This window comes from Gopherus flavomarginatus, chromosome 3 (assembly GCF_025201925.1).
Source record: "Gopherus flavomarginatus isolate rGopFla2 chromosome 3, rGopFla2.mat.asm, whole genome shotgun sequence".
Classification (NCBI taxonomy): domain Eukaryota; kingdom Metazoa; phylum Chordata; order Testudines; family Testudinidae; genus Gopherus; species Gopherus flavomarginatus.
The window spans coordinates 260181378-260193639 of NC_066619.1; the positions used below are offsets into that span (position 1 = coordinate 260181378).

The window sequence follows — 12262 nt, forward strand, 5'->3', positions numbered from 1 at the left end:
CAGTGTTCCCACTGGTTCATTAGGTCCTACTCAAACTCCGCAGGGGCAGAGCGCGCATCATCATGATCACTCCAGCGTGGTACAGGCAGCACGGATATACCACGTTGCTCGGCCTGTCAATAACCAACCTAATTACCCTGCCACTCCACCCAGACCTCATCACTCAGGGCCACGACAGGCTTCGTCACCCGGACCTGCAGCCTCTTCGCCTCACGGTGTGGCTGCTGCGTAACTGAGCCGGGGTGACAGGAAGCCTTCCACCTGGTCAACGTACCGGGCCGAGTGGAAGCATTTCTTCTACAGGTGCAATACGCTCGATCTTGCTCCTACTGAGGTCTCGATCCCCTCTATTTGGCCTGCCTCTGGCCTTCAGCGGCAGGACCTGGCGGTATCATCGCTGAGGGTACACTCGGCAGCCATCTCTACCTTCCAGCCAGGCTAAGGTGGATGTTCCGTGTTCTCACACTCTATGGGTTCGAGGTCCCTCAAGGGCTTGGAGCGCTTGCACCCTCGGGTGCACCGCCCAGCCCCAACCTGGGACCTCAACCTAGTTTTAACCAGACTTATGTCTCCCCCATTCGAGCCGTTCGCGACCGGCCCTCTGCTATACCTGTCTTGGACGACAACTTTCCTCATAGCTGTTACATCGGCCAGACGAGTCTCCGAGCTCAGAGCTGTTACGGTGGTTCCGCCGTACACTTGGTTTCACAAAGACAAGGTGCAGTTATGACCGCACCCGGCTTTCCTCCCTAAGGTGATTTCGGCCTTTCATGTTACCCACAGCTCAATGCAATGGGCGCAACAATTGCACTCCCTGGACATCTGTCGAGTGCTCGCATTTATATTGCGCTGACAGAACCATTTCATAAGGTGCCCCAGCTCTGTCACGGTAGCAGACCAAAGGGAAGGCTTGCTTGTTTTCCTCTCAGAGGATCTCATCTTGGGTGATGGCGTACATCCGCGCTTGTTATGATTTGGCTCATATTTCCCCAAGCCACATCACCGTGCATTCTACCAGGGCTCAGGCTTCATCTGCCGCCTTGCTGGCTCGTGTTCCTACCCACGAGATCTGTCGCGCAGCTCCATTGGTCCTCGGTCCATACCTTTGCTTCGCAGTATGCCCTGGTTCAACAGTCAAGAGATGCTGTAGCCTCTGGCTCAGCAGTTTTCATTCTGCCACATTTCACTCCGACCCCACCGCCTACGTAAGGCTTGGGATTCACCTAACTGGAATGGATATGAGCAATCACTCGAAGAAGAAAAGACCGTTACTCACCTTTGTAACTGTTGTTCTTCGAGATGTGTTGCTCATATCCATTCCACACCCGCCCTCCTTCCCCACTGTCGGAGTAGCCGGCAAGAAGGAACTGAGGAGCGGGTGGGCCGGCAGGGGTATATATCGAGCACCATGACGGCGCCACTCTAGGGGGCGACCTGCCGGCCCACTGAGTTGCTAGGGTAAAAGTTTTCTGACGAATGTGCACGCACAGCGCACACACCTAACTGGAATGGATGTGAGCAACACATCTCGAAGAACAACAGTTACAAAGGTGAGTAACCGTCTTTTTCACAGAGCTGAAAACAACTACGAGCCACATCAGCTGGGAAGAAGAATTTAATCAGAAGAATGCGAATGATAATTGGGAATTGTTTTAGAACACTTCATGGGATGCCTGAAAGCCACAACTGAGGAAGATGGCATATTGGTTTAAAAACTGACCAGGTTTAGCGGGGAAGTGAAGGCAACTACAGTGGAGTCGCATCATAGGTGCATTTAACTTACACGATTTTTACTATATGTGCTCAGCAAAACAAAACAAAAAAGAGAAAAATAACAATTTAAATACTGTACCTGTAGTGCAGGCAATTCCGCCCGCCATTCCACTCAATGAGCATTTGACTATATGCAATTTTCACATTACATGCTGACTTCAGAACCTAACCCCTGCATAAGATGTGACTCCTCTGTTATAACAAATAAATATACCAAATGGCAATAAAGGGAAGTTGATAATAATGAATATAAATCAGAAGCTAGTAATTGTAGAAAATTGACCAGGGAAGCAAAGGGACGCAAGGAGAAATTTATGGCCAGCAGAGTTAAGGACTGCAAGAATGAGATTTTTAACTATATTGGGAACAGAAAGTATCCTGACAATGGCATTGCTTTATTACTAGATGGAAATGGTAGAATTATCAATAATAGAATCATAGAATATCAGGGTTGGAAGGGACCTCAGGAGGTCATCTAGTCCAAAATGCAGATTATGGAAATATACCTATCTGATAGAACTGGAAGGGACCCTGAAAGGTCATTGAGTCCAGTTCCCTGCCTTCACTAGCAGAACCAAGTATTGATTTTGCCCTAGATCCCTAAGTGGCCCCCTCAAGGATTGAACTTGCAACCCTGGGTTTAGCAGGCCAATGCTCGAGCCACTGAGCTATCCCTCCCCCTAAAAAGGCAGAAGTGTTCATAAATATTTATTTGGGAAAAAATAGATGACATAGTCTCATATGATGAAAACACTCTTTCCATTCCACTAATATTTCAGGAGGATGTTAAACAGCAGCTACTAAAGTTAGACATTTTAAAATTAGCAGGTTCAGATAACTTGTTTCCAAGAGTTTTAAAAGAGCTGTCTGAGTAGATCACTGGACCATTAACACTGATTTTCAGTAAGTATTGGAACATGGGGGAAGTTCCAGAAAACCAAAAGAAAGATAATATTTAAAAAAGACAAACAGGTTGATCCTGATAATTATAGGCCTGTCAGACTGTGATGAGGGTGTTCACACCACACTAATCTTGATGGGTCTAAAGTGGTTCGGAAAGGCAAATTAACTTTACAGGAAACACCTGAGGGAAGACTTAGGCTTGACTGATGCTAATTGATGATGAAGCCCAGGTTGAGCTTGTAGAAAGTCAGTAAGGGAGAGCAGAAGGAGACTGTAGTGTAGAAGTCTGTAATCATTCTCTGGCCTTGTGAGGAGAGAGGGAGACGATGCAGGAAGTCGGGGGCAGGGGGGCACAGAAAACTGAGATCCTGACCCTGATGGAAGGGGTTTACTCAAAAGAGTGGTAAAGAAAGTTGTTGGAGCAGGAGACAGCCCAGGAAAATGGCAGAAAGGTTTGAGATGGTACAGACCTTGGCTGCTGATTGTAGGATCCCTGGGCTGGAACCCAGAGTAGTGGGTGGGCCCAGGATCGTTTACCAGCCGCTAGGAAATTGGCACAGTCTTGAACAGCAAGACTATCTGGATTGGCACCAAGACAATTGGTCTGGTGAGACTTTTGTTACCCTTGGAAGGGGAAAATAGTGACCCAGCCAGAGGACCAAGCCACAAGCAGGAAGCACTGTGACTCCTAGAGAGCACAGTGCCCACAGCACAAGTGACAAAAGGAAGGCAGCATCAGGCTGGGTGGAGCTAATCTCCATACTCAGCCATAAAGAGGTGCCTTAATAATTTACTTGTTAGTAAGGCAGCAGACAGTAATATAACTGTGTATGTGTCGGTCTTGGCTCTTATAACAACCCCAGCAACAAATGTAGCCCATTACACAGGCTGACATCAATCCAGGCTAAGCTAATGGAGTGGCTGATGCATGACTCAATTAATAAAGAATTAAAGGAATGTAATGCAATAAATGCCACTCAACATTTATTTAAGAAAAATAGATCCTATCAAACTAACTAGATACCTTTTTTTGATGAATTTACAAGTTTGGCTGATAAAGCTAATATTGTTTATGCAATAGACTTAGACTTCTGTAAGGCATTTCACTTGGTACTGCATAATATTTTGATTAATAATCATAATATCATCAAATTGACATGGTACACCTTAAATGGATTAAAACCTGGCTACCCAATAGGTCTCAACATGTAACTCTAAACAGGGAATCATTATCATCAAGCAGGTGTTTCTAGTGGGGTCCTTCAGGGATTGTTTCTTAGCCTTCTGCGCACTGCCCCCACCCAGAGCACTGCCTCTGCAGCTCCCATTGGCCAGAAACAGTGGCCAATGGGAGCTGCAGGGGCAGCAACTGCAGGCGAAGCAGCTTGCAGAGCTGCCTGCCACGCCTCCACCGAAGAGCAGTCAGGACAGGTCGCTGCTTGTGGGAAGCCACCCGTTGTGAGCAGCTCCTGGATCCAGCACCCTGCACTTGCTCCCATGCCCCAAGCCCACCCCCTCACCCAGATTCCTTCCCAGAGCCCACCTCAACCCCCTGCCGGTCCCACACCAACCGAACTATAAACCGGACTTTCAATGAAGATCAGAAATGTCAGTTTATATAGCTTTCTGGTTGGTGAAGTGCCGGATAAAACAGCTTTTCCTATATTTAGTTTAACAAAGAGAAGATTGAGAAGTGACTTGATTACAATCTATAAATGCCTACATGGGGAACAAATATTTAATGATGGTTTCTTCAATCTAGCAGAGAAAGGTATAAAACAATCCCCAATGGTTGAGAGTCAAAGCTAGACAAATTCCGATTGGTAATAAGGAACACATTTTTAACAGTGAGTAATTAACCAATGAAACAACTTACCAAGGGTCATGGTGGATTCTCCATCATTGCAAATTTTTAAATCAAGATTGGAATTTTTTCTAAGTGATATGCTCTAGGAATTATTTTGGGGAAGTTCTATGGCTCATGTTCTACAGGAGGTCAGACTAGGTGATCACAATGGTCCCTTCTAGCCTTGGAATCTATAAAATCTGTATATTTTGAGACAGTTTATGACTTACCTTCTGTTCACATAGGCCTTCATCAATGGTCCTCTCTTTTTTACTATTTTTTCCAGAAACTGGGAATGAGTGGCAGGGATGGATCACTTGATGATTCCCTGTTCTATTCATTCCCTCTGACACACCTGGCATTGGCCATCAGAAGACAGGATACTGGGCTAGATGGACCTTTGGTCTGACCCACTATGCCTGTTCTTATGTTCCACATCTTTATCATTTCATGGTCTCATGCATTCACATGGGTTAAAGTATCATTTCTTTGCTATTGACACTTAGACCCACTTCTACACCTTGGATCTGTTTTGCACTGTCCAATTTTACAGCTCTCACTATCCAGAAACAAGCAATGTAGATATATTGTTTGGAACAATATTGTACATAATATCTGTAATAGGTGCCAGGATACAATGTTTGATAATTTTTTTTCGCAATTACCCTGAATATTCTCTTATTTTTGTTCAAAATGTCATCTAAAAGTCATTTATAGACAGAAGTTACGAAGCTGGACTGAAAAAGGGTCACTGTGTTCTTAACTTTTTGAACGAATATGAAAAATTCTAGACTTAGCATTTCAACATTTTTCTTCATTACTTTTCCTGTATGTGACTGCTGTAGCTACGTGAAAGATTCATAGAGTATTGTATCTTTCACAGCACCGGGATACAGTGCAATGGGATAACATTCTTTGGGATGATACAGACTGCTATTCCCAGAGTATGTCTACACTGTGGGATTATTCTGATTTTACACAAACCGTTTTTTAAAAACAGATTGTATAAAGTCGAGTACACGCAGCCATACTAAGCACATTAATTCAGCGGTGTGCGTCCATGTACCGAGGCTAACGTCGATTTCTGGAGCATTGCATTGTGGATAGCTATCCCATAGTTCCTGCAGTCTCCCCTGCCCATTGGAATTCTGGGTTGAGATCCCAATGCATGATGGGGCCAAAACAGTGTTGCAGGTGATTCTGGGTAAATGTCATCGCTCAATCCTTCCTCTGTGAAAGCAACAGCAGACAATCATTTTGCGCCCTTTTTCCCTGGATTGCCCTGGCAGATGCCATAGCATGGCAACCATGGAGCCCATTTAGCCTTTTGTCGCTGTCATCGTATGTGTACAGGATGCTGCTGACAGATACGGTATTGCAGTGCTACATAGCAGCATTCATTCGCCTTTGCAAGGTAGCAGAGACGGTTACCAGCCCTATATTACAGTCTGCAATTGGAAATTGGCGATGACAGTTATCAATCCTTTTGTACCGTCTGCTGCTGTCATGGGTGCTCCTGGCTGGCCTCGCTGAGGTCGGCCAGAGGCGCATGGACAAAAATGGGAATGACTCCCCAGGTCATTCCCTTCTTTATGTTTTGTCTAAAAATAGAGTCAGTCCTGCCTTGAATATGGGGCAAGTCTACTAGAGAACCAGAGAGCACAGCTGCTCTGGGTCAGAGCCCCAGACATCCCACAGAAATGATGATCTGCATGCCATTCTAGGGGGTGCCTCTGCAACAACCCCACCCATTGCTTCCCTCCTCCCCCAACCCTCCTGGGCTACCATGGCAGCTATCCCCACATTTGTGTGATGAAGTAATAAAGAATGCAAGAATAAGAAACGCTGATTATTTAGTGAGATAAAATGAGGGGGAGGCAGCCTCCCGCTGCTATGATAGTCCAGGCAGTACAGAATCTTCATTAGACATGAAAGTGGGGGGTGTGAGACGCTCAGCCTCCAGTTGCTATGATGAGGACGGTTTTCAATCCTTTTGTACCGTCTGCCAGGAGTGACCGGGAGTCATTTCCATTTTTGTCCAGGCGCCTCCGGCCGACCTCACTGAGGCCAGCCAGGAGCACTCATGGGATGTTGAGGACGGTTTCCAACCCTTTTGTACCGTCTGCCATCAGGAAAGGAAGGGGAGGGGATGCTGCTGTTCAGAACCACAGCACCACATCTACCAGCAGCATGCAGTAGACATACAGTGACATTGAAAAAAGGCGAGAAACGATTTTTTTCTCTTTTCTTTCACGGGGGGGGGGGAAGGGGGTTAAATTGACGACATATACCCTGAACCACCTGGGACAATGCTTTTGACCCTTCAGGCATTGGGAGCTCAGCCAAGAATGCAAATGCTTTTCAGAGACTGCAGGGACTGTGGGATACCTGGAGTCCTCAGTCCCCCCTCCCTCCCTCCATAATCGTCCATTCGATTCTTTGGCTTTCCATTACACTTGTCACGCAGCGCTGTGTTGAGTCCCTGCTGTGGCCTCTGTCTGGAGATTTTTTCAAATGTGGCATTCTGTCTTCTGGAACGGAGCTCTGATAGAACAGATTTGTCTCCCCATAAAGTGATCAGATCCAGTATCTCCTGTCCATGCTGATCAGTGCTCCATGCTGGGCAAACAGGAAATGAAATTCAAAAGTTCACGGGGCTTTTCCTGTCTACCTGGCCAGTGCATCCGACTCCAGATTGCTGTCCAGAGCGGTCACAATGGTGCACTGTGGGATAGCTCCTGGAGGCCAATACCATCGAATTGCGGCCACACTAACCCTAATCCGAAATGGCAATACCGATTTGAGCGCTACTCCCCTCGTCGAGGAGTATAGATATCGATATTAAGAGCCCTTTATATCGAAATAAAGGGCTTTGTTGTGTGTACGGATGCACGGTTACTTCGGTTTAACACTGCTAAATTCAGTATAAATGCATAGTGTAGACCAGGCCCCAGCAACCAACTGTGTGGGCCAATGCAGAAAAGAGAGAGAACCATGACCTCAGCTGCTTCTTACTCCCTCTGAGGCAATTATCATCTTTGAAGAGGCAGAGAAGGAAGGGAGTCCAGGGGCTCAGATTGACCCAGGCACTTATGCCTGGCCTCCACACAAGTGCCAGGCAAAACTAGTCCTTGCTGTTTGTAAGCATTTGAGATCCCCTGCTGAGAAGTGCTATACCTATGCATGGGCAGTGTTACTGCTTTTGTATCAGTAGCAAGATGTAAAGAAATTAGGAAAAACACATCTTCCTGGTTTTCCTCCTTATGAAGACATATCTGCTACATGATAGCCACAACTGTGTAGACCACTGGTACAGTATGTGGGGTGTTGTTTTAGCTTTGTTAAATGAAAAAATAAATATAATAAAAGAAAGAAAACAATGCAGCATAAGAGTAGCAATTTTAATTGTAAATCAAATATTTGCATCAGTCTGGGTGGGTATTATGTGATAGATATTCTGTGACAGGTCATCAGGCTGGCACTCTAACAGGGACAATCACTGGTGATGCTATCATTTGAGTCACAGAGCTCAATATTTATCTGCCAAAGAAACAGTGAGGATATTATTCTGCAGCAATCCATGTTGTTTTTCATTCCACTGTGCATTTTGAAATGCTTATAGCTATTGCCATTAGGAGCATAAGATTGGCAAGCTGGTTGTACGAAATATGATTATCTTTTTCAATAAGGCATCCCCTATAGTCTTTAACTGCAGAAATGAACTGGCTAGGTGTGGTGCTGGGTGCCAGAACTCAGAGCAACTCATTCACTACACACTCAACGAATGCAAGGTTCCTAAAGGCAACAGCCTCCTTCACTATACAACTCTGATTCAGCCCCAGAGTGAAGTCCATCCTGTGCACTGAATGAGAGGGGGGTTCTGTGGAAAAAATAGTATGTGATCATGTAATTAAAGACTGTCCCATAATTGACAAACAAGGAGGCCAATTAAAGGTGCACATGTAACCTTAATTCTGGCATTTTCCTAACTTTTCTTGACTTTACAACCTTAACATTAATAAAATGTAGTTTTTGTTTGTGTCTAATCTTATATAAGCTCTTTGGGACCAGGACCATTACTTTTCTGTTTGTACTGTACCTAGCACAATGGAAATGCTAAATAACATTGGAAAACTGCACAGGTAGAGATAATCCATGTTAAGTGGGGACTTCAATGCTCAATTCCAATTAATTTAAATGGAAGCTTTGAAAATTTCAGCTGTAGTTTTTACCCTTGGTAACTGATAAGTTATCATGCTTTAAAATAGTCACTGAACCATCAGGCTAGATCATCATAGGCTATTTGACAAATACACTGGAATTCTTTCAGCATCATACACATTTGGGGACAAACTTCTGCTGAATACTGTTGTGGATTCAGTGGTTAGGGCCTTAATTTTGCACTTACAAAGAAGCTTTAAGATGAATCCTAACATAATTTATTTGTGTTTTACGCTAGTCAATTAAGTAGATAGTACTAGATTTCTAATATTGCTATAGAGTAATGAAGGTAGTGATAATTTAGGAACAGGTTACTGTACAGTGACTGTGAATTATTTTCAGCACTTTTCTAAAATTCTGATCCAGATGGATAGGTGTTAATGGTTAGTTGGGGTAGCTCTCTTTACACCTCCACCTATGTTGTGGCACAGAAAGGTGCAATCCTAAACAGCATAATACCTATGCCACTTTTTGCTTCACAATGTAAAAGCAACACAAAAAAATGAAGCCAGTGACAGCTTGTGGCCTTGTCTTCACCTACAGCTCTACAGAGGCACAGCTGCGTCGGTGCATCCTCAGTGCTTTAGTGAAGATACTCCTAGGCCAACAGAAGAGCTTTTCCCATTGGCGTAGTTATTGCACCTCCCTGAGAGGTGGTAGCTATGTTGATGGGAGAAGCTGTCCTGTCAACACAGCACTATCTACACGTGGGGTTAGGTCAGTGTAACCATGTCGCTCGGGGGGTGGATTTTTCACACTCCTGAGGGATGTAATTATACTGATATAGGTCTATAGTGTAGACATGGCCTAAGCCTATGTGACCTATGCAATCATATAGGGCTCCTGGGAGGGTAGAACCCTGTGCTATATGTGTCAGTCCAGCCTGGCAGCCAACTACAATGTTGTCATCCTCATTCAGTGTCTCATGATTTTAGCATCAGAAGTTCATTACAGAGTTAGTATTCCCTACTTCCCTCAGCCCCACAGCTACAGGTTAGCTGTGCTTCCTGGCTTGTTCTCCCTCCATTTTGTCTGCCCCAGCATGTTGCATGATGCCAGTATCAACAAGCATGTCCACAAAGTCTGCTGGTGCACACACGGTAGGAGACAAGGCATGAGCCAAATGAATGGGGCTGAGTCAGCCACAACTTGCAATGATCTGTCTTACTGGAAAACTTAATGGTGGCAGGTTTGGACCATCCAACTCAATTTGTTATGTTCAAATCAGAATGGTGACTGAGAGTATGAGAGCACCTGCATACTTCCGCTACATACCCTTTGTCCTACACCCTGCTATCAAATAACTGGTCATTTGGTGCCTGTCTGCTGGCTTGACATGCACTCCTGCCATCTGAGTCTTATTTTATAGTTACTGAATCAGAAAGAAATGGAATTTTCTTGTATAGCCGCTTTCTTCCTGGCTTCCTCCTTGCCTGAGGAGACTCAGAAAAGGACCAGGCTGAAGAGGTCACTATAATCTGAAGAGAATATGAAGGTAGAGAGGTGCCACAAATACATGAAGGTGTTGGGGATGGGACTGGTTATAGGTGGGAGAGGTACCCATATATCTCCACAGAGGGCCCCACAAAACCTAGGGCTGTTCCTGAACAAAGCTACTGCCTCTGAAAAAATGTTGTCAGTACCAGCCATGGTAGAAGCAGGAACAGGGGTACCACTAAATAGAGTTCAGCACTGGGAATCATCCACAAACAAGAGAGCTGGGCCCTCTGATACCTAAAGAGCAGCACAAGGTGGCAACAGTTGCATTCCATTGTTTTCCAACTACCTGGGCAGACAATTTAGTTTTTATTAAGAGGCAAAAATCTTCCGTTTCGTTTCTTTGCATTATCATCTAAATATTAATGGTACTGGGACGATTCATGTGCTGTCTTAAGTTCTATTTATACTTTTTGTTTCATTTAATTTCAGGGCATGTTCACATCACTGACTTTAACATAGCGACTATAGTCAAAGGATCAGAAAAGGCTTCCTCTATGGCTGGCACTAAGCCCTATATGGGTAAGTTTTAAAGACCATTGTAAAAATACATACAGCATATTTCAAAGAAGTGTGTCTAAAGAAGGATATTCTGGTGTGCATGTATGATAACGCTAAACAACTTGTGACGTTGCACCTGCTTTAGTGCAACTTGTAGCTGCTTTAGTGCAACCGGAAATGCCTTAAGGATATAGAAATTGAGGACAAGTACAGTTTTGCAAAACTTTTACTCAGCAGTGGCTTTGGTTCAGACCAACGTCTCATTTCATCTGAATCCCCCAAGTTTGAAGATATGGATAAATGACTATAGTTTTGTTCCTATTTCCACCGTTTGGGAATATCAGCTTTAAACACTTTCAGCACTTGTTCATGTGTTTTACTGAGTTGGAGCCTTATTGAATATCTCAAGAGCATGGCTGCTGATTATGGCCCCAATCCAGTGTGACAAAGTCAGACCTGACAGCTGTAAGAGAGTGGTGGAACGCAGGTGTATCAGCCCTAAAGTGGTGAACACCCTTTTGCCCATGAACTGAAAAAACAGTTACCTAAGGTTAATTAGAGACACCTGAGTCCAATTAAGGGCTGCCAGCCATAGGTGGCGCATGAACTGCTGGCTGGAGGAGGCTGTGCCCCAACCCCAGACCCTCCCTCTGAGGTCCTGCTCCTTTCACACCACCCGCTGAACCCCAAAGTCCCAACCACCACCACAGCCATTGGCCCCTACCACAGGCTAGTGCCCCCAACCCCAGAGCGCTGGTGTGGCCACAGCCTCCCCAGCACTGTGAGGGCTGCAAGTGATGGGAGGGCCGGTGGCAAGGCCACATCCTCCCCAACCCCAGAACGACAGGAGGGTAGGTGGCGCAGCCATAGAGAGACTGGAGGGGAAGCAGGAGGGGGGAGACAGGAGGTCGGAGTGGGGGCAGGGCCATGCCTGGCTGTTTGGAGAGGCACAGCTTCCCCCAGCCTATGATACCTTCCTAGGTGGAAGGCTGTTCTTCTCCCCTTAAGGGAAACAATCAAGTTACTTTCTGTTTGGGGAAAAGTTAGCAACCAGAAGCCAGTGTAATAAGACATTGGCCCAGGGAGGGGGCAGGGAACTGTATTTCTTTTGTGTTGTGAGTTTAGGGGTTTTTGCTTAAGAGAAGTTCTCGTGTATAACCTGAGGCCCACTCTGTAAATACTGAAAAATAAACCAAAGCGAAGAATTAAAAGCTGCCAGAGTAGGACTGATTGACTCCAGGCCCCAACCACCAAAGGGAGAATTTCAAAACAATCTGAGTAACCATTCAGATTTTGGCGCACTCACAAGAGTTATGTTTAAAACACATAGAATTGTGGGGATGGACTCTCTTTAGCTCTGTTTCTATATTGGGGCATGGACACTGTAAAAAATGTACACTTTCTTAAATACTGTGTTTAATTTGGGTTCTCCAAAGATTTCATGAGTGCCATGCACTACCTTGAGTAAAACTTGTCTGAGTTGACTGAAAACTTGATTGAGACTATTATGAACCACATCAC

The 12262-nt window shown here is 45.1% G+C and overlaps 1 protein-coding gene across 2 annotated transcripts in view; it reads left to right on the plus strand.

Annotated features, from left to right (window-relative positions):
* STK32B (serine/threonine kinase 32B) overlaps positions 1-12262 on the plus strand; it is a 275254-nt gene that overhangs the window by 197204 nt on the left and 65788 nt on the right. For both annotated transcript variants that reach the window (XM_050947849.1, XM_050947850.1), the window contains one exon: positions 10673-10762. In XM_050947849.1, the coding sequence (XP_050803806.1) occupies positions 10673-10762 (90 nt within the window). The remainder of the gene's footprint in view (positions 1-10672; positions 10763-12262) is intronic.